The sequence below is a fragment of the Rhipicephalus microplus genome, chromosome 10 (assembly GCF_043290135.1).
Source record: "Rhipicephalus microplus isolate Deutch F79 chromosome 10, USDA_Rmic, whole genome shotgun sequence".
In the NCBI taxonomy this organism is placed as follows: domain Eukaryota; kingdom Metazoa; phylum Arthropoda; class Arachnida; order Ixodida; family Ixodidae; genus Rhipicephalus; species Rhipicephalus microplus.
The window spans coordinates 54,113,861-54,140,598 of record NC_134709.1 but is presented as its reverse complement, the minus strand read 5'-3'; the positions used below and the strand labels follow the sequence as shown (position 1 = coordinate 54,140,598).

The window sequence follows — 26,738 nt, the reverse complement described above, 5'->3', positions numbered from 1 at the left end:
ATGCTGCAACGAAGGATACAAGCACCACTTTAAACTTTATGCGGATGGTTCGACAAATGTTAGGGGATGTGTAGTAGCTGTGATCTTAGCAGAAAAAGCCGAAACCATCTAATTTCGAATGTCTCACAATACAAAAATTGGCAGCTCCCACGTACAGTGGGAATCTATGATATGCGAAGCACGAATGAGGAAGGTTGATATTTGGTTTGGTTTGGTTTGGTTTGGTTTGCTTTATTCAAGGCAAAATTGAACAAGATTGCCTTGGGGACACGACTAAAGGCTAATTAAATGCCTGACTTGGTCGTGCCACCCTGGCAGCAAAGCAGAAACATACCGCAAGTACAGTACGCAGAAAATTACAACATCACGTGTTATCTTACACGGGTACCATAGTCGAACAGGAACTGCCAGAAGTGTGAATAAAAGAATAGAAAAATAAACAGTCCTTATTGGAGTGGTGGCAAATACAAACAATTGCATGTTTTCTATCAAATAAATTAACAAGATACATCTTGACTAGAAAATTGAGTTGCTCTACAAGACAAATTAGAGTATAATAAACAACAGGCAAAGGGACAATAATGAACAAGGTGCAACGAATACAAAAATATCATTAACTACAAATTTCAAAAATCAAGAAAAGCATCACTTTCATTCACTAGAAACTCTTTCGTTATTTTTTAAATGATCTAGCTGAAATTCTGTCTTCCAGTAAATGTAATATAGTTGGGTATTTTTTTAGAATGTTTGGAATTTGTGCCGCTAATCGTTGGTCACCGTAGTTAGTGCGTGATCTATATTTGTATATTAGGCTCTTTCTCAGCTTGTATGGTGCTTGTTTCACATAATATGTGTCCAAGAATAGTGATGTATTTAGTTTATACCGGTGCAATATCTCTTTTGGTGTAATATCTGTAATTTCACTTTAAAATGAGCACAACGTTACGCGGCGGACGTAAATTAGGCCGTACATGACTTCCTTGTCATGATTTTCATGTTTGAACGTCACCTCCGCCATCTATTCACGTCACCTAATACTAAATTTGGTATATGTGGAGCTAGCGAAAGGCCCACAAGCGCATCATGAATGGCCCAATACACTCCGACGTAACGTTGACGCGCGCGCACGCTAGGCACAGCAACGCTGCGCTAGCAACGTGAGCACTATATAGCTTGACGCCACGCGCAACCGGCTCGACCAGCACTCGTCGGCGCGGCCAGGCGGCCATTGGTGCCAAATGCGACATAGTGCATTTCACGCCGATGACGCTACCCATACAGCACTGCGTCTACCTATCTTAGTGATGGAGGGACGCCCACCACGCTCACACGTACATGCGTCTAAGCAACGCAGTGCGACGCGCGCCGGCGAGTATAAGGCAGGCAGATCAGTGCCTGGCGTGGCGTCGCTGTCGAGACACGATGAAACGAACGCCGGCGCGCACGCTCGCCTGGTGCGGTCGAATTATATTAGTGCTTTTAGTGAGGCATGTAGTCATGTTCTTACATGACATGCATCTCATGAATATGTGTTCACCAGTCATATACCTTCGTCATCTTTTCACGGCCCGTAGTACGAAACTTGGCATATGTGAAGCTAGTGAAACGGCCGTGAGCGCATCATCAGCCTGGCATGTAGTCATGTTGTGACATGACACGCACCTAATGATTATCATGTTTCCATTAGTCAAATACCTTCGTCATTCACTCACATTACGTAATACTGAGAAGCTAGGTAAAAGGCCACGAGTGCATCATGAGCGTGGCATGTAGTCATGTTTTTACATGACACGCATCTCATGATCATCATGTTTGTGCCAGTCCCTTACCTTATCAGTCCATTCACGTCTTGTAATACCAAATTTGGTTTATGTGAAGCTAGCGAAACGAACACGAGCACATCATGAGCATGGCATGTAGTCATGTTTTAACATGACACGCATCCAATGACTATCATGTTTGCACCTGTCATTATACCATCGCCATGCATGCACGTCCCGTAATACCAAGTTTGGTATATGTGAAACTATCGAAACGACCGCAAACACACCATGAGCGTGGTGTGTAATCATGACTCATATTTTACATGACATGCATATCACAATATCTACGTCAGTGTCTGGCGCTTGTGTTTGCCATGCAGTCATGTCATACCATACCAGTTTTGCAGCATGTCTTGCGAACGAAAGCACGACAAGAGCTGCAAGACCATGAAATGTAAATCATTAGTTTTATTATATATATGTCATTATTTTTATGTTATGACCACTCAGTAATGCTCGCTCGTCATACAGTCATGCTATGCCATACCAAGTTTGGGTATTGATACCATTATTGATACGGCCGGGAGAACTAAAAGATAGATAGATAGATAGATAGATAGATAGATAGATAGATAGATAGATAGATAGATAGATAGATAGATAGATAGATAGATAGATAGATAGATAGATAGATAGATAGATAGATAGATAGATAGATAGATAGATAGATAGATAGATAGATAGATAGATAGATAGATAGATAGATAGATAGATAGATAGATAGATAGATAGATAGATAGATAGATAGATAGATAGATAGATAGATAGATAGATAGATAGATAGATAGATAGATAGATAGATAGATAGATAGATAGATAGATGCGCTTAATGTCCCCGAAGTTCGCTAAGAAATGCTTCCTATTTAACATTCACAGCCCCAGAGCTCGCAGCACTCCGCTGTGCACTCCGCAGAATTGATCAAGAAGCACCTCTGAAATGGTGCATTTTCACCAATTCGAAACCAGCTCTGTATTGTGTTTGAACTGCGCTAAGTCGTGGACCTCAAGACCAATTGGTGCTGGAAACAAGACAATAGTATTGGCAAGTACTACAGAAAAGACATTACGTAACTTTTCAATGGTTACTAGACCACCGCATAGTCATCCTTATCGAGCATGCCAACGCTGCAGCAAAGAACGTTCACAAAAATGACATGAGGAATTTCATTCCACTGTCAAGAAGCGCCCCAGCAGCAAAAATTATTACGCTCGCGCACGATGTCACTAGGTCTCTGCGGAACACGCCCGGAAATCTACAAACCCGTCTTCACCGTCTGGACCTATACCTACGTCTTTCTATTCCATCTGGTTATCCAGATTTGAGACAACCGTTTTCTGCCGCATTTGGCTTGGGGTGTCTTTTACGAACGCCTTTGCTTGCCGCATTGGATGGGCCGGCAGTGCTGCGCTTGATCATTGCAGCGCTGACGAAACAATCGAACATATTTTGTGTCGGTGCCCTCAGTACAACTGTCACAAACAGTCCATGTCAGCAGTGTTTGCACACCTCGACGACCAGCCACTTTCCGGAAAATTAATTTTGGATTACCGGAAAGATCGAGCTTCACGCCGAAAAGCGACGAAGGCCTTCCTGAAGTTTCTACGATCGACCCGCCTAGTCGAACGTTTGTGACATTTTAGTGTGTTTGTGTGTTTTTGCTTTCGTCCTACTATCTTTCACTCATTCTCTTTACATTACATTGCCGTCTCCAATTTCCCCTTCTCAAGTGCAGGGTAGCAAGCCAGACATTTGCTTTCTTGTTAACCTCCCTGCCTTTCTTCATAATATATATATATATATATATATATATATATATATATATATTTATGTATATATATATATATATATATATATATATATATATATATATATTTATACATATATATATATATATATATATATATATATATATATATATATATATATATATATATATATATATATATATATATATAAACGTTAACACAGCGACTCTCAGCAGCTGAACAGCAAGATCGCCTTCTTTATCTTCAATCAGCCAGAGCTCCACTACCTGGTGCCCGCCAAATCCCCTTAATCCCTTTATCGTCGTTTTGGTCCACCAGTATACACACGCGTCATTTGCCTCCCCTTTTAATGAGCATCGTCCCGATGCTAAACCAGTAGTGCAGTTTTTTTGCCTGTTTTTTAAGAAGTGTCTTGCGCAGTCACTACCTTTCATAAGGCTTCATGCGCACAACAGCAACTAGTTCAGGATGGTGCTGGCGAAGCCTCGTAGTATATGAACTGTCGGGAACGACCTCGTAAGTAACATCACTCAGTCGTCGCAGTACTAGATATGGCCCAAAGTATCTCCTTAAGAGCTTTTCAGAAAGTCCTCGTTCCCGTATGGGCGTCCAAACCCATACTCTGTCGCCCGTCTGGTAAACGACTGTTCTGCGGCGAGAATTGTAGCGGCTCGCGTCGTACTCTTGTTGTTGCTGGATTCGCAGGCGTGCTAGTTGCCTTGCTTCTTCCGCTCGACCTGTAAACATCTCGGCGTCCGGTTCGATGTCGTCGCATTCGTGTGCTAGCATCGCATCTAACATGGTTCGTACTTCCCTTCCGTGAATTAGGCTGAACGCGGTCATCTGGTTTGTTTCTTGCTTGGCAGCGTTGTATGCAAACGTGATATATGGCAAGATTTCGTCCCAATTTTTGTGTACGACGTCTACGTACATTGAAAGCATGTCTTCAATTGTTTTCTTCAGGCGCTCTGTAAGCCCGTTCGTTTGCAGGTGGTAGGCGGTGGTCTTACGATGGGTTGTTTCACTCAGCATGAGGACTTGTTCCAAAAGAGCTGCCGTAAATGCGGTTCCTCTGTTTGTGATTACGACGCTTGGTGCCCCATGCCGCAGGACAACGTTCTCGATGAAAAATTGTGCCACCTCCGCTGCTGTACCTCTCTGGATAGCCTTTGTTTCAGCACAACGGGTAAGGTAATCAGTCGCGGCAATAGCCCAGTGGTTCGCAGCCGTAGAAGTAGGAAGTTGGCCCAAAATATCCATGCCAATACCGTCGAATGGTGTTCTTGGGACCTGCACGGGCTGCAGGAGGCCAGCTGGTTTAGTCGGCGGTGACTTCCGTCGCTGGCAGTCGAGGCAAGTACGAACATGGTGTTTTACGGCTATGGTCAGTCTTGGCCAGAAGTAGCGCTGCCGTACTCTGGCCAACGTTCTTGTGTAACCTAAGTCGCCTGAAGTCACCTCGTTGTGGCATGCTGTGAGTACTTCGGAGCGAAGGGCTGCTGGGATGACGAGCAAATACGCAGATCCTGTCGAAGAGAAGTTTCTTTTGTATAGTACTCCGCTCCGTAAGCAAAATGATGACAGCGCTCTTACGAAAACAGTTGGTGCCTTCTGAGATCTTCCCTCCAGGTAATTAATTAGGGCAAGTAACTCAGGGTCGCCACGTTGTTGCTGTGCAAAAGCGGTTGAGTCAAGCACACCAAGAAATGCTGTTTCTTCCTTATCGGATAGAGTTGCCGATTCAATGGGTGAGCGGGATAGACAGTCGGCGTCCATGTGGCGCTTTCCTGACTTGTGTACGACAATCATGTCGTTTTTCTGCAGCCTGACACTCCAACGCGCTAATCGCCCGGTAGTATCTTTAAGATTTGTCAACCAACACAGTGAGTGGTGGTCACTGATGACTTTGAAAGGGCGGCCGTATAAATACGGGCGAAATTTCGTGACCGCCCATACCACGGCGAGGCATTCCTTCTCAGTCGTGGAGTAATTAGTCTCGGCGCGTGTTAGTGTTCAGCTTGCATAGGTGATTACTCTTTCTGTGCCCTCTTGCAGCTGCACAAGCACAGCTCCCAAACCAATATTGCTGGCATCAGTGTGTAGCATCGTTGGAGCTTTCTCATCAAAGTGGGCAAGCACTGGAGGCGTCTGTAGTCGCTGGCGGAGGTTCTTAAAAGCAACTTCCTCTTCGTTGCTCCATTGGAAAGCAACGTTTTCTCTCGTGAGGCGGGTCAACGGCGATGCGTGCGAAGTCCGTGATGAATCGCCTATAATACGCACATAGTCCGAGGAATCGTCGGACAGCCTTCTTATCAGTCGGCCCCGGGAACTGTGCAACAGCTGCGATCTTTTCAGGATCAGGACGAACGCCTGCCTGACTGACAACGTGGCCAAGAAATTGCAGCTCTTCATAGCAAAAGTGGCACTTTTCAGGCTTCAACGTCAAGCCCGCAGACCGCATGGCTTGTAAAACTGCCTCAAGTCTTTTAAGGTGCTGGTCAAATGTTGCGGCGAAAACTACGACATCATCAAGGTAGACCAAGCAGGTTTTCCACTTCAACCCAGAAAGTACGGTATCCATAAGTCTTTGAAAGGTAGCAGGCGCTGAACATAAACCAAAGGGCAAGACTTTAAATTCATAAAACCATCTGGCATCACAAAAGCAGTCTTCTCACGGTCTCTTGGGTCTACCTCGATTTGCCAATACCCACTCCTTTAGTCCATCGATGAAAAGTAACGAGTGTGTCGAAGTCTGTCGAGAGAGTCATATATACGAGGAAGTGGATACACATCTCTCTTTTTCACCTGATTGAGTTTTCGGAAATCTACACAGAAGCGCAGGCTGCCATCTTTTTTTAACAAGGACTACAGGTGACGCCCAGGGGCTTTTTGGGGGCTGAATGACGTCATCTTCTAGCATTTTGTCGACTTGCTCTTGTATCACTTCGCGTTCCTTTGCAGCCACGCGATAGGGATTTTGGTGAATTGGTCTCGCCATGTCCTCGGTAATTATCCGACGCTTGGTTAAAGGCGTGCGGCCAACTCTTGCTGTGGTCGAAAAGCAGTCTTTGAATTCGGCCAGTAGCTCAAGAAGCCTCTTTCGCTCGTTCTCAGGCAAAGTATTGCTAACGTCAAGAACTGGTGTCGAATCAAGTTTTGGCGCCTCGTCGACTACTGCCAAGCAGCCTTCTGCGTCTGTGATATCGTCGAAGTAAGCGACGGCCATGCCTTTTGGAAGGTGCCGGCGCTCATCACTAAAATTTGTCAGAAGCAAGTTCGTGCGTCCAGCGGCGACACTGACGATACCTCTCACGACGGAAATGCCGTGTGTGAAGAGAAGCGAGGTTATTCGGTCTGCTACTCCTTCGCCGTCAAACCATAGAGAAATAAAGGTGAAGAGTGGACACTACCGTAGACCCCAGCGGCCCAATCGACCCTAGCACACCTAGTGGTTGGTGAGAGCAAGTGGCGTGCGCTTCCTGTTTCGGTTTCACTGGCGCAAATTTTGAATTACTTTGCATAACCGACGTTTGGCTATGACGAAAGTTCATGATTTCAGACCACTATTCATCGCCCAAATGGACAGTTTTTGTAGGTCGTTTTGATTTAGCGATTCCCTGTTTTGTTTTGTTCAGTGGTTCGTGCGAATCGGTCGTGACGTAATTTTTATTTCGATTAAGTTATAATAAAAAGAGATGCAGGTAATGATAATTCACTACGGTTTTATTCATCGCGCTTGTGTTTTTCTTTTGGAACGAGTGATCAATGTATATATCAGTCAAAGAGACAGAGTATCCGTAATGTTTTATTCAAAGACAAGGTAGAGTCTGAGAATATAAAAAGCACAATATGACAAAGGTAGACAACAAATGCATCTCGCCTTACAAATAAATTGTAACAAATACAGAGAGAACACAGACAACGCACACATCGCTAGAGTTGGCAGAAGCCGAGAAGCTGGTGAAGTATGACACACCGGGCCAGTGGGTAAGTAAGGATCTATGGCAAAAACACAGCGCACAATGCTGATGAAGAAGGAAGAAGTGACATGTACACAGCAATGAAGTCGCGAATCACGCCTGGGGTTAACCGAAATAATGCATATAAAAAAAGAGCACACAGAAACCACACGACACAATATATCAGAAAGACAAAGGTGCAGTGTGCTGGCTGTGCTTAAGAACAGCTAGTCCAAAATGAAAAAAAGTAGACTTGATGCCTGCTTGTCTTCAGAAAGGTAGGGCTTTGCAGCTTGCTCACTACGTGAAAGACAAACTTTATGCTACAACACTGACAGGTTTTGTGGCTTTTGTTATGCGTCGCCTTCATCAAAAACTTAAGATCCCAAGTGATTTGCGTCTGGGTGTTGCTGTGACGCTTGCGAGCTAAAATAGATTGTAGTCATCACTTATCCAGAATTGTGAACCTTAATTGGTGCTACGAGAGCAGTATTACAGGGCTAATAAATAGCAGAAGGAAACCACTTTGGCTCATTATTTTTCACAAAGGCTCTACATCGTACGTTATCACTCAAAAGCTATATAAAAATAAAATGGCAGCGTCCGCAGCCCCATCAAACGCTACAAGTTTGAGTATTCTTTTAAAAATTTTGATGGGCGAGATAAGGAGGTTGATGAGAAGCTAAAATACGAAAAGCGTGATAACGTGAACCGTGCCCACTTCATACTGTGTTCCTTACCCGCTCGAAGACATTTCAACAAGCGGTTTTGTTATCCATATATTACTTGAGCTGGAGAGATAAAGCATACACAGTGACCAAGCGACCCACAGTAAAGTGTACAGTTCGCCCGCATTTGCTACAAAAATACAGACAGGATACGCAACATTCTTTCTAAGGTTATGCAAATCACTTCGAGCGAATACATAGTGTCCCTACTCCTAATAGCGGGTAACCTAAACAATGTATGCAACGAAGGAGTGGCTAGTCCAGTTGAGCTGAATATAAGCATATAAGACCATAATGAAGTCTGCTGTAACGAAGTAATAACATAACAAAGCTATTGCAGGATTCGGCTCAACTCGAATACTTTAGTGTAAACCCGCCGCTAATTGCTAACCTTTGAACTTGTCAAGCTGTATGCCTGAGATTGAAGACTGAAACCTAACCCTATCTAAGTTTCGGTTCACAAAGCGCACATGCCAACATAAACGAACCCGGCAAAACATTTCCAGAAACTTCGCACGACACCCAGCAGAGCAGAAATGAAAATCGCCAACACTTGATAGATGGTGATACAAAACATCGCACACTTTCAGGTGATGTGCAGTGGCCTCAATTGTGGCAAGAAAGTGAGATTCAAGTTGTTGTACATATGCAAAAGCTGCTTCTGATGGCACAGTGAGATTCCCAAAAAGTTTGCTGGGGACGTGGTATGCTTTGAGCATTGTGAACTACTGGTGGGTACCCTTAAGCGTCTCACTGTCGTCTTTCAGTAACTGTGGGCAACTGCAACCATCACATGCATTCCGAAGGAAGCATTTGATGAGAAAACCAGCTACATAATATGCAGCGGAGTCATCGATAATATGGGAGTGAACGTTTGTCGCAAGTTCAGAGAGATCGTCTAGAGCGGGAAAGTCGTAAGGCTGTGGCTGTGCACACTCCTCATTATCCACAAGAGACGCACTGGAGAGGGAGAATGGCGAGAGCTGCTCCTGGAGGAGGTCACATTCATAATCCTCGACATTTCCGTATTCTGACAGCTTGAAGAGTTTTCTTATGCAGATGTGCTTCAGGCCACAAATAAATTGTGCTACATTGGGGTTGGTGTTGCAACCCTTTTTTTGCCTAATGTGGCCAAATATGTTCTCCAGAGGATCCTGTTCAAGCCTGCGTGTTAACAGGTATTCAAAATTGTAATTTTTGGAGAGGTCGTCCCATAGTTGACAAATTGCCTGAATTGTAATTTGCCAAACTACGATGGTTTGTGGCTGACGTCTGCCAATAAACTGCCATGATGCAATTCAGGGAAGCTGGCCTCGGAGGAAGTCAATCAGCACTGAATCATTTTTCATGATTGCATGCCGCAGCTTTTGCGAAGTTTTTTTTTTTACTCGAGCTGTTCAAGGCATCAAAAATCCTGTCCATACGAACACAAAATTGAGCTGTAGTGATGGCCGAGGCAGGCAGCACCTTCGCATACACCAATGCCGTGATAGCAATCGAAACTGATGCACTGAGGACCTGAGTTGCTCTGCTGACCTTCATACTAGAAAAAGGTTTCTGATGAACGTGCCGTTCAGTCAACTTTGGAGCCAATCGCAACCGCAACTCATGTGAGGATTGGTAAAGGCTTACAATGTGCGACCAGTTAACGATGTCATCACCAATGTATAACTTGTGTGCTTGGACATTATTCCGCGTTGTTTTAATTAAATGCGGAACATCAAAAATGTAATATACCCGCTCACCATTAACTTCAAAAAAAGGCTTTGCTACAGTCACTCTTAGTTGGTTAGCGAGACTTACATTTGAACTGCCCTGGTCACAAATGACTGCTTTCACTGCAATATTAATGCTCCTAAGCTCCAAAATGAGTGACACCAGCAAGTTATGCATAACAGATGATGGTGTTGATGTGTGCCCTATAGTAAAAGCAACCGGTTGAACCCACTTTCTCGAAACGCCAACAAGAAGAAAAACCAGTGCTCGATCAGCGATGGTTGAAGTGCGATGAGTGCCATCATCTGTAAAACCCTGGACAACGTCTCTTGCAGCATCATAGTACAAATTCTTTTTGAGTGCTATTTCATCGAAACCGAAAGCGCACACTCGGTCCCGTTCATTCCAAGCTTGAGTATTTGTTGCAATGGAAGAAAGGATTATTGGAATCATGCCTGTAGTCATCTTTACATTAGCTAGCCACCTCCTTAATGAACGCCGGGAGGGCAAAGAAAAATATGGAGCCAGAAATCGGTATGCTCGCAGACCTCGGAAGTTTAAGTGAAGAGCAAATTTCTTGAACCACACGGGAAACCGCTTGCCCTTGCGTTTGGACCTCAAGCGAACATGTGCAGAAAGAAGTTTAAAAACCTCCTCGGTGACGTGCGGTCGGATAACTTCAAGGGCCTTTGAAGTCGATGACGGTGCTTGGCGAGGCTGTCTCCGCAGTCTTTTGATAGTTTTCCGCTGTGCTGCTACTTTGGCTTGCAGATGTTTAATGGTTTGCTTGTACTTTATTGATGGAGACATTGTCGCTGGCACACAGGAACGCACTGCAATAAACAAAAAAATGGATGTAAAATCGAAGAACAACTAATCCCATACGAGCACTTTCCTCACTCTTTCAGACCCAAGGTGCACAACTTTCTGTGGTGCAAAGTTTTCGATTCCACTACCTAAAAACAAACCATTCACAATGTTGACAATGCACAAAAAAAAATAAAAATCACTGAGAGCCCACCCTTACATTTTGTAAGTGCACACGTAGTGGCCTTTTGAGGATAGTTTCCTCAGAATGTCCTAAACATAAAATAGCACATTAAAAACAGCTGCAATAAAAGCATAGTCACCATTTTCTCTAGGGCACTCAGGCGTGGAGCTGTTGGCGGAGACGTCTTCTGGAGGGTTTTGTGAAGCTTGTTCAGTGCCTCAGACAGTGCTGTCGGAACAATCTTGCGAGCGGCCTGCGGAAGTCTCTATATCAATCCACTCTGGTGTTGAAGTGAACATACAACTTACCGGTCACACAAGTTCCTTTTGTGACAGCTGAATGACTGGTTAAGGTTTTCTCCGGCAAGACGAAGTCAGCGGAAATTCTTTCACCAGCTACAAGGGAGCTGCCACCTGCAGAGGTTTGGTCAACAGTCAATTTCGGTAAAAAAAAGAAATCGTGACACTGAACCCACCCTGTTCATCGGGGCACCTCAATCTGTGGGAGCCGCTTTTTGAAGCCTCTACCGCAGGTCCTGAAGAAATGAAATTACGACAATGTATCAGTAAGAGGCTTAAAATAACACAAACTGAAGCTCATCCGCACCTTGCAGTGCAGCTTCTGCAGCCATGTCACAGTCACTACTTGAAGCGACGCTCAGAGAACCTGCATATATGTGCAGTTGGTACAAGTTACAAAACTTGTAGCATGGGGAAACTTGAACAGCTCTTTCAAACGCATAAATTGGTCGAACGTGGAAGAAAAGAGAAGGCACCAACTAGGAAACAAGTAATTTGTGATTTTTGGAATTATCAACAGTGGCAGCTTTCACTGATGACATGTGCACTCAGGCTTGAAGGTAACGTGAAATAGCCCTTTAAAGTCTTTTAAAACAAGTTGCGCAGGTCAAGAGCATCAAAAAACGACAGAAATGTAAAGCTGCTGTTAGGAAGGTAATAGCCCACAATTCACAAAATTTAAGACTTTCCAAGTGTTACTTCTATAGTGAGGCTTCTCCATCGGCTACAAAGATCTTCACGGTTAACTGTCGCCACTGATTCGATACAAGTGGCTGCTATTGCACATATTTGAGTTTCAGTCAATCACTTACATGGTGCAGCTGGTTGCACACTGGGAACAGCCATTCTTGTAAGCCTTGTGTGCCCAGGGTCTATGAAACTTTGAGCAGTAAAATGGTCGCTACAAACCCTGTACGTTGCGTACAATAGGCTGGCCGGCTTACTAAGGAGATCATCGCGTCCAGCATACTGCATCCATGCTTTCATCCTGCATTGGCAATGAACTATCAGCTGAAAGGAGAAGTGCTTGAATAGTGATTTTTTATTGTTACCCTCACTGAGCAAGTACGAACAGTAAGCCTAAAGACATGCGAACCATACAAAAGCTTTAACACACCTGCCGTCCCGTGCTATGCGGAAGAAACTCGTCCCAGGCTTCTTGTGGGTTCTGCCATTGTTGAAGCACCACGATACACAGCAGTAGCTGCCGTAGCTTGGACCGCCGGACGGCATGGCGTCAGCGCGGTCTGAAAATGTTAGTAAGTGGATGCTTCGCTGTCAAATTACGAAAAAGATATGTGCACGTCATAAGTGTACCAACAAACCCCTTTGAATGATAAACTAATCGATGCACAATACAAAACCAGTGATACATCTCTGACCCATAAAACTCTGACTTGCAAAGATATACGTCAAGACCACGTACAAAGATCTTCAGAAGTTTCCAGGCCGCTATCCCTTGTAATGCAATGGTATCGCGGCCTGGGAACTTTAGAACACCTTCGTACGTACGCAGTATCAGCAGTAACTTGGGAAGAAAAATCGTAGTTGAAATTTATGCAGTAAAATTATATTGGAAACGTCAAAACAATTTGTGAGCAGCTTGCACTAGTGGCACAAGGCTAGCAAAAAAGTGCCGCCACATCCACGAAGTGAATAATGATGAGTGGGTGAAGCTCCGGAGGTAAACCTGGTAAACCATGAATCCTCCGTACATTTTGCCCACTCGATTTTATTGCAACGCTCCCCCTAGCGTACGTCGCCGCACTATATCGAACGATGACACGCGCCATATGTGGCATCATTCCTATTTTATAACACCTCGCATCTTTCATAATCAACTACACGTACCGCCGTCTAGTTTATAACATCTTGCATCTTTTGGATGGATGGATGGATGGATGGATGGATGGATGGATGGATGGATGGATGGATGGATGGATGGATGGATGGATGGACGGACGGACGGACGGACGGACGGACGGACGGACGGACGGATGGATGGATGGATGGATGGATGGATGGATGGATGGATGGATGGATGGATGGATGGATGGATGGATGGATGGATGGATGGATGGATGGATGGACGGACGGACGGACGGACGGACGGACGGACGGACGGACGGATGGATGGATGGATGGATGGATGGATGGATGGATGGATGGATGGATGGATGGATATGGCTGTACCCTTCAGATCGGGCGGTGGCTAGCGCCACCAAGCCGTAATACTTAATGCCAACAGCTACAAGTACCGCCATCTAGTGAACACTGCAAGAACCGAACGAGAGGTGGCTACATACAGGGGACGCACAGCCCACGCCTTAAGGAGCTTCGCCCCTAAAAACGAAGATGATGGCCACTTGGCAAGTCCAGGTTTGCCTCCGGCACACCAAGAATTATTCGTGTTCCGAGCCTTCGGGAAACGCGTCGTGAAGCATGCGAGGCCCAGCGAATGCTTCTCAATATTTTGCACCGAGCCTATGACCTAGCTGCCCAGCTACGCTCAGCGCACAGACGCTCGTGTCCGTGGCAGACGCAGCACGCGTCGCCTCGGCTTCACGCCATGCCGCCTTTGCTATACTGCATACGTTGCACAATGTTCCCGTCTAGCCGCCGCATAGAGCCACAAACTTTCTTTTTAGCGAACCTCCCAGTCCTTACAAGCTTCAGAAAAAGGTTACAACTGCGTGAATGAGACGCCACGTAAGAAACAAACTCGCACACTCGAAGCGCAACGTGTGTGTGTGCATCTTTCTATGTTTTTTGCATGGTGTCTTATTCGCGCAAGTGTAACCGTTTTCTGAAAAAATGACCCAACAAGACCAACAACATGTCATTCAACAAGCTTCGCTTGAAAACGTGCCTCACCTGTTATCTCACGCACAAAAACGCCGACGCAGCTGACGTTGACGAAAGCGACATAAGCTTCTCGCTGTCAGTCATGCATGGGCTTGTCGCTGGGTAGATGGTGTTTATGACAGTACGGCTGAAGAAAAATAATCGCGTAAGGTGTGTTGAATAAATTGTTTTTATGTATAAAGAACATACCGAATTTGGGCGTATAACTATTATTTTGTAAAAACAATTCTGTTGCATTTTTGCGCTTGCGCCCTCTGACGTTTGGTGAGAGCACTAGTTCGTTACGTAGTCGTGACGCACTTCCTGAGGACAGGTTTCGCGGAGTGTCCGCTCTTGTCTTCTTCTTTCTCTATGGTCAAACCGGACAGCGGCTGCCACAGAATCAAGCGTGCATGATAGAGGAGGGAGAGCCACATCGTCATCAGTTAGACGCAATTGATTTGGTCGCACCTGTGTACAATCATTTGCGCCCGAACTGTTGCGGAATGTGATGAAACTGTCTCAGATATTGATGACGGCGCCGTACTCTCGTAAGAAGTCCATACCAATAATTAGATCCTTGCAGCATGCGGCGAGAACGACGAACGACGCAACGAAAGAAGAAGCTCCTATGTCAATTCTCGCTGTACATCTTCCAGGGGGCATCAATAACTGACCACCTGCCGTCCTTATTTGAGGGCCTGTCCACGGTGTCTTCACTTTCACGAGGCGGATGGCGAGGTCCTGACTGATGATAGAAAAGTCGGCACTGGTGTCGACTAAGACTGTTACTTTCTGGCCGTCAAGAAAAACACTCAGGTCAGCGGTCACAATGTCGTCGCTCTCACGTCTTGTCGGATTTACAGCGTCGTGTAATGGCGGCTTCTCGTCGTCATCTTCATGGTCTGCAACCTTACCCCTGGAGGTCGCCGCCCTCAGTGTCCCCGTCGCGGGCTGGGTGACATTCTTGCGCTAAGGTCCGCGGAGGTACGTCAGAGTGACGAAGGTGAATGAGCGGGAGGAGGAGAGCGGGATTGACGTCCCAAACCTGGCTAGTGGGTAGGTATTGCCTCCTCGTCAGAAGTACGATATTCGTAAACGTGAGAACGGGCTCCATGAAAAGAGCCGTCCTCCCGGCCTGGTATGTATTTTTCGTTCGCACGTCGATCGTCAGACCATGATCGAAGAGGGCGGAACGAATCACTGCGGTGCCAGCAATGATGGGCAATATGACCTGCACCTCCGCAGTGAAAGCATAGTGGACGTCTATCGATTGTGCGCCATGCGTCTGTTCTTCGGAGCGGTAGACGTCTGAGCCTCCCTTCTTGCGACGATGTCCATGGTGCTGCTGTGGACGCCTGGTGGTACGTCGGTTGGTTTGGCGGTCGGCTCAGGGTCTGCTCTTGCCGCGGTGACCAAGGGGCCGTCGGCACTGGTGGATATGGCGGTGATGTACCAGATGGTGAACGTCGCAGAGCATCGGCATAGCTCATGGGACGGTGCTCGTCACCAGGACCAGCGGTAGAAAATGCGTGGCCGATTTCGTCGCGTACCAGTTCAGCGACGAACGCAACGGGGGTTTGAGCAACTGGATTCCGGAACTTTCGCAGTTCTTCGCGAACTATCTCCCTAATGAGGTCTCGAAGGGAGCTTTGATCCTCAGGTATGGCGGCAGCATTGATTGGGGCGCTGCTAGATATTCGATGATACTGCCTGCATCGTTGATGGAGCGCCCGCTCGATAGCAGTGCCTCCTTGATGAAGTCAACTACGTTAATTGGAGGGTGGCGCAGTATCCCGGCGAAAAGTTGCTCCTTAACGCCGCGCATGAGGTATCTCAACTTCCTATCTTCACTCATATTCGGGTCAGCTCGACGAAAAAGACGAGTCAAATCTTCAGCAAAGATAGTAACGCTTTCATTTGGTTTTTGAACCCGTAGCTCCAACAGCTGCTGCGCACGGTCGCGTCGATCGACATTGGTGAACGTATCGACAAGCTGTTGTCGGAAGTCGCCCCAAGTTAACAGACTGGCTTCTCTGTTCTCATACCAAATTTTCGCATCACCGTCAAGGTAGAAATAGGCGCGTGAGACCTTTTCTTGTTCAGGCCACAGATTAATCTTGGCGACACGCTCGTAGTGCTCAAGCCAGTCGTCCACGTCTTCATGGGCGCCGCCACGAAAGTGATAGGGAACCAGTGGTTGAAAGATGGTTACCTGTGAAGGCTGTGTTGGTGGGGGGCCTTGGGGCGCCTGTTGCGGACTGGCGTTGGCCATTTGGAGAGGTAATCGGCACTTGCGAGGTTACGTGGAAGGCGTGAACTCTGGAGCGAGGCCTATCAGCCGCCGACTGAACCGGTGAACGGGAGTTGCAATCGGTGACAATGGGTCCGAGCTAGATGAACGGCGCCCTGTGGGAGTATGGAGCATTAGGTAGGGTTGCGTCCCAGCACTTCCACCAGTGCCGCGGTACAGCGCGAACCAAAAACAGATAAACATTGACACAGCGACTCTCAGCAGCCGAACAGCAAGATCGCCTTCTTTATCTTCAATCAGCCAGAGCTCCACTACCTGGTGCCCGCCAAATCCCCTTATCGTCGTTTTGGTCCACCAGTATACACACGCGTCAATATATATATATATATATATATATATATATATATATATATATATATATATATATATATATATATATATATATATATAATGTGGTGAAGCCTTCGAACAGTGGGTCGTCCTCTCAAGCGCCTTCTAGTGGGTTGTCCTTTTTAGCAAGAAGAAGAGCAGCTCGTGCAGAGAGTCGGTACCCGCATTGACTGTCACTGTCAAGCATCGTCGACAACCGTCCGCCAATAAACGTCTCAACAATTTGGTGGAGAGTGCTGTGCCCTTCTAACACCTTCGGTTAGCATTTGATGCCCCTGGAGCTACGATCCCGCACCGTGCCTTCTACCATGCACCAAGACGCCGCACAGCAAACGCTTCCTCTTGTGCCGACGCCATGTTCCGGTGTTCCCCGCATCCGGGACCCTCCTGTCTTCACCGGCGTGGATGGCACCGACGTCGAGGACTGGATTGCTATGTACGAACGCGTCAGCGTCCCCAATCATTGGGACGAGGCAGGTAAACTCGGCAACCTGGTTTTATACCTCGCGGGTGTGGCCGGCATGTGGTACAACAACCACGCATCCGATTTCCCCACTTGGTCCGCTTTTAAAACCGCCGTCGTCGACGTGTTCGGCCGTCCTGCCGTTCGTAAGCTCCAAGCCGAACAGCGGTTACGTGAACGAGCACAGCAGACCGGTGAGTCCTTCACAAGCTACATAGAGGACATCCTTGACTTGTGCATGAAAGTGGACGCGAGCATGTCAGAGGCTGACAGAATTACCCATGTTCTAAAAGGCATCGCCGACGATGCCTTCACCATGCTCGTGGCCAAGAACCCTCGCACTGTGGCAGAGATCATTACACTTTGCCAAAGTTACGAGGAGCTGCGACGGCAGCGCTCGATGACCCGTCGACCACCCTCCCGTGACGCTGATCTCTCGGCCTTGTCAACACTTCCGGACCACACCGCCTTGCTTGCTGAAATCAAGTCATTCGTGCGTGAAGAAGTTGCCCGCCAGGTCTCTTTACTGGCCTTTGCTTCCCCGCAACGTACTGAACAGTCGTCAAGCACACTTCTGCCTCCCCTCCGCCGAGCCATTCAGCAGCAAATCGCGGAGGTCGTTCCAGAATATCACCAGCCGCCTCCAGTATCTACACCACTCAGTTACGCCCAAGTTGTCGCCAGGCCTCCCCCACCGATTCCTGTGACTGGCCCTCTTGGTTACTCCGAAACCATCGCCAGACCCCAGGCCTTCGGAGAAACTGTGCCGCCTACATATACCGACGTCATCCACGTGCCCCGTGTGCCGCCCACTATGCAGTTATATCAGCAGCCGGCTCGCCCATCGCGTTCTTCGACATGGATGGGACCCGCGAACCGAAGGCGCACTGCGGACAATCGCCCCATCTGCTTTGCTTGTGGTTGCGTCGGGCACGTAGCACGCTACTGCAATCGTGTGCAGCGACCGCAAGTCGCCTCCAATTTTCCCAGCCAATCGAGCCGCTTCTATGACCAACCGCCACCTACGTCACCGTCGTCCCGCCCCGCTCCATCTACCCGCCGCTCACATTCTCCGCGACGTCGCTCACTGTCGCCGATGCGGCCACGTCCACTAGAGGGTGACCAGGAAAACTAGTCGTCGCAGTCCACGAGGCAAGGGCTGCGACGCTGTCGAACTGCGGAAGCCCTCAGGAAAGACCATCGAACGTGATAGACGTGCTTGTGGATGGTGTTCGTGCATCTGCCCTTGTAGATACTGGAGCCGCCGTATCCGTGATGGACGCAAAGCTTAGCCAAATACTGCGCAAAGTGACCACGCCACTTTCCGGGCTCTCCCTCTGTACAGCCAGCACCCAAAGCATTCACCCTACAGCGATGTGTACAGCCCGCCTCATGATTCAGGACGTGATGTATGCCGTTGAATTCATCATAATTCCTTCATGCTCTCGCGACGTCATCCTAGGATGGGATTTTCTCTCCCGCCACGACGCCGTCATTCATTGCGCACCAGCAGAAATAGAGCTAACACCATTCTCTTCTTTGACGGCGGCCGACAGTCCATCTACTGCAAGCAAATTACTCGTCAGGGACGACACGCAAGTGCCTGCAAACTCGTCCGTGGCGGTGTCGGTGTACTGTGCAAGTCTTTCAGACACCACTGCACTCCTCTCACCATTTCATCGTGTTTTCACCAGAAAAGGTTTGCTGGTTCCTTTCGCGACCGTGCAAGTAACTCGCGGCAGCACCACTATTTTTGTTCTGAACTCATCCCCGTACAGTGTTACGTTGGTGCGAGGGGAATGTCTCGGCAGCGTGGAACCCATCGAAGACGCGCACAAGTCATGGATCAACCTTATGACACGCACTGCCGAAGTTCCAATACGCTTAGTGCTGTTTCTACATCTGTTTCATCATCCGCTGATGTATTTGGTCCTTCCATTGCCGACAACCTTACGCCTGTCCAGCGCTCCCAGCTTCTGGCCCTGTTGGAAGAATTCCGCTCTTCTTTCGATGTCTCTCAACCTTCTCTCGGCCGCACATCCACTGTTACGCATCGCATTGACACAGGCGCACAACCACCACTACGGCAACGTCCATATCGCGTATCTCCCACAGAACGCCGTGTAATCAACGAGCAAGTGGACGACATGCTACGCCGCGATGTTATTCGACCCTCTAACAGCCCCTGGGCATCTCCTGTCGTTCTCGTCGCGAAGAAGGACGGTTCTGTGCGGTTCTGTGTGGACTACCGACGTCTCAACAAGATCACTCGTAAGGACGTGTACCCACTACCGCGTGTGGATGACGCGATTGACAGCCTGCAAGGAGCCGAATTTTTTTCATCTCTAGATTTGCGCTCAGGTTACTGGCAAGTACCTATGGCTGAGGACGCTCGACCGAAGACCGCTTTCGTCAGTCCCGACGGCTTGTACGAATTCAACGTCATGCCGTTTGGGCTGTGCAATGCGCCTGCCACCTTTGAGCGCATGATGGATACCGTCCTGCGTGACCTGAAATGGCACACGTGCCTGTGCTACCTCGATGACGTCGTCGTTTTCGCTCCGGACTTCTCAACGCACCTTCAACGCCTGCGGCATGTTTTAACGCGTCTGAGTGACGCCAGTCTGCTACTGAACCTGAAGAAGTGCCGATTTGCCGCTCGGCTGTTGACAATACTCGGCTACGTCGTGTCCAAGGACGGAATTCTCCCCGATCCAGCCAAGCTTCGGGCCGTGACCGAGTTCCCCAAGCCGACATCCATCAAGGAACTGCGCAGTTTCTTAGGACTGTGTTCCTACTTTCGGCGCTTCATCCGAAACTTCGCGTCTATCGCATCGCCGCTGACAAAACTCCTCGGTAGTAACGGGCCTCTCCATTCGTGGTCATCACAGTGTGACGACGCATTCACAACGCTCCGTCGTTTACTGACGTCGCCTCCCATACTCCGCCACTACGACCCTACTGCCCCTACAGAGGTACACACGGACGCCAGTGGTGTCGGTCTCGGCGCTGTCCTTGCGCAGCGCAAACCAGGGTTCCCGGAATATGTCGTGGCGTATGCAAGCCGTACGCTTACAAAAGCCGAGACTAATTACACCGTCACTGAGAAAGAATGTCTGGCAATCGTGTGGGCCCTTACCAAGTTCCGACCTTATTTATATGGTCGCCCATTTGATGTAGTCACCGACCATCACGCACTATGCTGGTTGTCCTCATTGAAAGATCCCTCAGGCCGTCTCGCCCGGTGGGCACTTCGCCTGCAAGACTACGACATCCGCGTGCTGTACCGCAACGGAAGGCAACATGCTGACGCCGACGCCCTGTCGCGCTCTCCCTTGCCTGACGACAATGCCCACGACTCAGCGTCTCACCTTGCCGTTTCTTCCATTAGCATTCATGCCGTTGCTACTGAACAGCGCAAGGATCAATGGATTGCCTCTCTGATAGACTTGCTGACTGATCCATCCACTCGCGCGTTGCGTCGTCAAGCCCACCATTTCGCCGTTCACGACGACCTTCTCCACCGACGCAATTACAGCGGTGACGGCCGCCAGTGGCTACTAGTCATACCCCGCAGTCTGCGCTCTGACATATGCGAATTCTTTCATACTGATCCGCAATGTGCGCACTCCGGCGTATCGAAGACTTACCAGCGCATTCGCCAACGGTACTTTTGGCGCGGCATGTACCGCTATGTGCAGAAATTCGTTCGCTCCTGCATAGAATGTCAGCGCCGCAAAACTTCAACGCACCTGTCGCCGGTAGGTCTGCCACCTCTACCTTGCCCTGCCAGGCCGTTTGGGCACGTTGGCATTGATTTGTATGGGCCACTTCCACTAACGTCGGCTGGTAACCACTGGGCCATTGTTGCTGTGGACCACCTCACGCGATACGCCGAAACTGCCGCTCTCCCCGCGGCTACAGCGAGCGATGTGGCCTCCTTCCTGCTCCAACGATTTATGCTGCGACACGGTCCACCTCAGGAACTGCTCAGTGATTGAGGCCGCGTCTTCCTGTCTGAAGTCGTCGAAGCCATTCTCAAAGAGTGCAACGTTGTTCACCGCAAAACTGCTGCTTACCACCCGCAGACGAATGGCTTTACTGAACGCTTCAACCGTACGCTCGGTGACATGCTCTCCAAGTACGTCGCCGCCGATCACACAAATTGGGATTCCATTCTACCCTTCGTCACCTACGCATATAACACCGCCCCTCAGAGCACTACTGGCTTTTCACCTTTCTTTTTATTATATGGAAGGCACCCGTCGCACACCATCGACACTATACTTCCGTACAAGCCAGATCCGTCAGAGTGGGCGCCTATTTCTGCTACAGCCAAGCTTGCTGAAGAGTGTCGAGAGCTCGCAAGGACCTTTACAGCGCATGATCAAGAGCGGCAAAAAGGCATTCGCGCTGACACCAGCACTACTGCGCCCATGTTCCTCCCTGGAGCGCTCGTCTGGCTCTCGATCCCTACCACTTCAACTTGCCTATCTTCAAAACTATTGCCCAAATACGAAGGCCCCTACCGTGTCGTCGAACGCACTTCCCCTGTAAATTACTTGATCGAACCCATCGAACCATCTTCGGGCATGCGCCGTCGAGGGCGCGACATTGTCAACGTGGAGCGCCTCAAAGCCTACCACGACCCGCTCATAGTAACCAGCTGCTAGGTCGCCAGGCGGCTCCCTCTTCGTACCCGGGGTAGTTGTGGTGAAGCCTTCGAACAGTGGGTCGTCCTCTCCAGCGCCTTCTAGTGGGTTGCCCTTTTTAGCAAGAAGAAGAGCAGCTCGTGCAGAGAGTCGGTACCCGCATTGACTGTCACTACTGTCAAGCATCGTCGACAACCGTCCGCCAATAAACGTCTCAACAATATACATATATATATATATATATATATATATATATATATATATATATATATATATATATATATATATATATATATATATATATATATATATATATATATATATATATATATATATATATATATGTATATATATATTTATATATATATATATGTACACACAGCACTCTTGGATTATGTTCATGGAGGAGTTCTTGTAAGTCATCGAGGTTTCGAAGAAGGCCTCGGATGTTCCACTGTAATATTTCTGTCTGCATATTTAAACAAGAGAGATGCTGCTGTGTGTACAAATAGTATCCTGTGATATATATATATATATATATATATATATATATATATATATATATATATATATATATATATATATATATATATATATATATATATATATATATATATATATATATTCAACGGGCCAGTTAGTCTTCGTGAAGGTATGGGATATGGCACAACGGGAGCGTTATCAACAAGGATAAATATATTTATTTCCCAACAGTTTCGGGAGGGGTCCTTCCTTCATCAGGGGATGAGTTATCCTCTGATCCCCTGATGAAGGGAGGATCCCTCTCGAAACTGTTGGGAAATAAATATTTTATCCTTGTTGACAACGCTCCCGTTGTGCCATATCCCATACCTTCATATATATATATATACAAAAACGATGGGGGGATTTAGCGGACAGCAGGTAATGGGCCTCTGCCTTGACTCTAAAACAAAGAAAACAATCGTGCGGCTCAGCTGTGGCGAAAACGCTGCTGGTGTGGGTACTTTTTCTCTCTCAATATTCTGGTCATTTTCATTACGCCTCCCAGATTATACGCTAATACTTAAAACAAAATTAACGGTCGTTATATTAGCTCTTTGTAAACTTCCTGCGACTCATTCTACAGCGACACGTTTTCCGTGTGTTCATTTTTATCATCATCGTCGGCATCAGCAGTACTAGAAGCATTTAAATCATTAATTCCAGCAAACAATCGACTAGTGCGAATGATATGGGTACCAGGCCATCGTAGTCTATTTTTAAATGAGATGGCTGGCACACGCGCGCGATCATCCCTTGATCTTCTTATTGTGTCAATCATGCCTCTTACAGATTATGTAACAGCTGCGAGGTTCAGAAAGCTTTCCTTTCTTGAAGATCCATTAAAAATTACGATACCGAATCCAGATTTCTCGCACCTGCACTTCGCATGGAATAATAAATGGTGTCCCACGCGTAAATGGGGAGTCTCTATAACAAAATTACGTTGCCGTGTACTACCTCTTAATTTCTACTTAAACAGGTCAGGTCTGGTGCCATCCCCTCTGTGCTCAAGGTGCAGTGAACCTTAACATATCGACCATTTTCTTCTCACATGTCACCGTTTCATACATCAAAGAAAAAATTTCTTCGAAATTTTAATAAAAAACTAGGAATATCAATTACCACTCCTAATTTTTTTGCCTTTTGTGGATGCTTCATTAGGACACAGCGACAGGAACATTTGCGGGGCTCTCTGCAAATTTCTATGTAACACAGGAAGATCGCCTTGCTGAGCCATTGATCAGCTCTCAATTTTTACTAGCCAATATACTATTTATTATTTAGCTGTTACACTGTAATGAATTACCCTGCAGAAGAACTTCATATAACGATTATACCTCAGATATCCAACAACTTCTATTATTTCTCTTCCCCCCCCCCTTTTTTTACATTGTGCCAAATTACTTTCACAGTAAAAACAAAGTAATCATATTCCCCTAGCCTGGAAAACCTAAAGGTACTGACTTGCATTAACCGCTGGCTTCTTAGCCAATCCACCTTGGTAGGTGAGAGCCACAAAAGAAAGGATCAAGCAAGCAAGCAAGCAAACAAACCCGGTGCTTTCACTGTCTCAAGGCGTACCTGTGCTTTGTTCGTGTTGTACTGCGACAATGGTGGAGGTGCTGGCCCGCGACTCCGCCTGATGCTCCAAACTCACACGGGAGCCGTTCATCTAGCCCGGACGCAATTGTTAACACTCCCGTGCATCGCTTCAGTCGTCGCTTGCGAGGCCTCCTTCCAGAGTTCACCCCCTCACAGGAACACTCTACAAGGCACCGCTCCCATCAACCAATGGCCACCGCTAGTCCGCAACAGTTACTACTAGACAGTAGTCTGCCAACCCCATCTCAGGTAACCCTTTTTTCACCGCTGGTGCCTGATCGCTTTTGTGGTGGAGCACATGAAGACGTCGAAGACTGGCTTGATCACAATGAAAGTATCTCCAACACCGACCAGTGGTCGTCTCTTCCACAAAGGCTTTCCCACGCCTGTTTCTATCTCGACGACTGTGCTCGTACTTGATACGAAAACAGAGAAGGCAGTTTGTCAACATGGATTGACTTTAAAAGAGGGATGATTGACACATTTTCCAATGTCAACCGGCCCGAACGTGCGCAGCGTTTACTCGAGCTACGGGTTCAGAAACCCAATGAAATGGTCGCAATGTTCGCTGAGGACATGGCCCGTCTCTTCCGTAGAGCTGACCCGCACATGACCGACGACAAAAAGTTACGCTACCTCATGCGCGGCGTTAAAGAGCATTTGTTCACCGGACTTTTTCGGAACCCGCCAAGCACCGTCACAGACTTCATCAAAGAAGCTACGGCTATCGAGCGGGCGCTTCACCTACGATGCCGACAATACGATCGCTTGTCCAGCAGCGCCCACACTTAAGTCGCCGCTACGACATCTGACAATCAAAGCTCGTTGTGCGATTTAATACAAGAGACTGTTCCCGAAGAGCTGCTGAAGCTGTGGATTCTGGTCATGTAACTACCCAAGGCGTCTGTCGCTGAAACCGTTCGCGAAGAAATACGCCAAGCGTTTTCAACAGCTGATCCTGTTCACGATAAGCGACCTCTGAGATACGCAGCCGCCCTTCATCGCCCGCAGCCCGTTGCGCCGTCGTACCGCCAACCAAGCCATCGGTGGCTATTCCTTGGTCGCCACTACAAGAACAGGCACCGTGGCACCCTGCCGTCATGCCGCCGTACGAAATGTCGCCGTACGAAGAGCCCTCTGTCCACGAGACACGGCCTTCGCCACATTACGAGCCGTTGCGGCGTCCACAGCTTCGTAGAACAGATGCCTGGCGCACCGTGGATAGGCGTCCACTTTGTTTTACTTGCGGAGGTGTGGGCCACATTTCCCGTCATTGCTGGCACCGCGTCGATACGTTTCGACCTCTTCGGCAATGGTCTGACGATCGACGTGCCAACGACACCAACGCACCACGCCGAGACGCTGATTCTCAAGGACCCCCCTTGTCTTAGTCCCATTCTGACAACCGCCGTGCCAGCAATGACGACAGTGTGCCTGATTACCAGCCAGGTTTTGGGACGTTGACCACGCTTTCCGTCTCCTAGATATTCGCTTTCGTCACGCCACGGCACTACAGCCGACCTCAGAGGAAGGAGGTCGCCAAGTCCACGCCGGGGAAACTGAAGGCAGCGGCCTCCGGGGGTCAGGTTGCAGGCTGTCAAGGTGACGAAAAAAGGCCCCCGTTACTCTTACCACAGAATGCCGTATAGCCGACTAGTTGTAACACCGACGAAACTGTGACCACAGATCTTACCGTTTTTGTAGACGGACAGCAAGTTACAGCCTCAGTTGACACCGGTATGGAAAACAAAGTATTGCTTACCAGGTACCTCAGGTTTTAAATACCCTTGCAGATCAATTGAACTTTAGGGCTAGTAGTGCGACTTTCAAGAAACAAATAAAGAACTTATTCATAACCACCGGTCTACACTATCGAAACTACGTAATGGAGTCTCATGCCGCTGCAAATGCTTAAATTGTTCATCAACTTCTATGTCAATTATACGAGTGTATACAGCGGAATTCATTGTATCCGCATGCATTTTGTGTCTGTTTTCGATGTTGTTTCATTGATATTGTTTAGTTGTGAATTATAACGAGAGTGACCGTGACCTCTAATTCTTAAAATGTGTTATGTAAACTTCTGATGCTATTTATGTTTGAATTTTGTGTTTACAATTTCAGGTTGCTTGAAACCAATGTATTGAATATATATATTGTTTAAGCTTTGCACTGTCACGAACTGCGGAGGGACAAGGGCCTTTGTCAGGCTGTTCGCCTTTAGCCCTTTGCCCCTGCAGTGAGCTCTGTATCCGGCTTACTGTAAATAAAAATCCTACTACTACTACTACTACTACTACTTTTCTATCATAAGTGAAAACCTTGCCGTGCGCTTCAAAAAAGTGAAGACTACGTGGACGGGACCTCACTTGAGGACAGCAGGTTGCCAGCTGTTGATGCCTGTTGGAAGGTGTACACCAAGACTCGATATTGGTGGCTCCTCTTTCGTGGCGACGTTCGTCATCCTCACCTCATGTTGCAAGGACTTGATTATAGGGATGGACTTCTTAAGAGAATATGGTGCCGTCATCAACATCCCGGACTGTTCAATTACGTTCCGCAACAGCCTTGGTTTAGTTGACTGTTCAGACGCAATACGTAACACTTTACGTATAATTGATGAGGATGTGTTCGTCCTGCCACGGTCATGCACTCTTGTTTCGGTGGAAGGGCACGAAGCGTTTGATGGCGAAGGCATTGCCGAACAAATTGGCTCGCTGCTATT

General features: G+C 47.6%; 1 protein-coding gene across 3 annotated transcripts; it reads right to left on the bottom strand.

The window, feature by feature from the left end:
- Positions 1-10,478: 10,478 nt before the first annotated feature.
- Positions 10,479-12,362, bottom strand: LOC142774392 (uncharacterized). Of its 3 annotated transcripts, XM_075874767.1 has the most exons (6): positions 12,096-12,362; positions 11,591-11,650; positions 11,460-11,519; positions 11,293-11,397; positions 11,124-11,237; positions 10,479-10,826 (listed from the first exon to the last, which is right to left on the bottom strand). In XM_075874767.1, the coding sequence occupies exons 1-5, from the start codon at positions 12,268-12,270 to the stop codon at positions 11,203-11,205; spliced, it is 435 nt and encodes a 144-aa protein (XP_075730882.1). In that variant the 5' UTR covers positions 12,271-12,362; the 3' UTR covers positions 10,479-10,826; positions 11,124-11,202. The 3 variants fall into 3 exon arrangements, 2 of the variants coding, with proteins under 2 accessions (XP_075730882.1, XP_075730881.1); XM_075874766.1 differs by lacking the exon at positions 10,479-10,826 and having other exon boundaries at positions 11,130-11,397; XR_012886374.1 differs by lacking the exons at positions 10,479-10,826; positions 11,591-11,650 and having other exon boundaries at positions 11,130-11,397.
- Positions 12,363-26,738: the final 14,376 nt, after the last annotated feature.

What these genes read in the sequence shown, in the direction of transcription:
- LOC142774392 (XM_075874766.1), bottom strand. Translation starts at nt 12,270, where the DNA reads ATGAAAGCATGGATGCAGTATGCTGGACGCGATGATCTCCTTAGTAAG. An exon ending in TGTGCAACCAGCTGCACCAT is followed by an intron (nt 11,651 to 12,095) that starts GTAAGTGATTGA and finishes ACATATATGCAG; the next exon opens with GTTCTCTGAGCGTCGCTTCA. An exon ending in TGCAGAAGCTGCACTGCAAG is followed by an intron (nt 11,520 to 11,590) that starts GTGCGGATGAGC and finishes TCATTTCTTCAG; the next exon opens with GACCTGCGGTAGAGGCTTCA.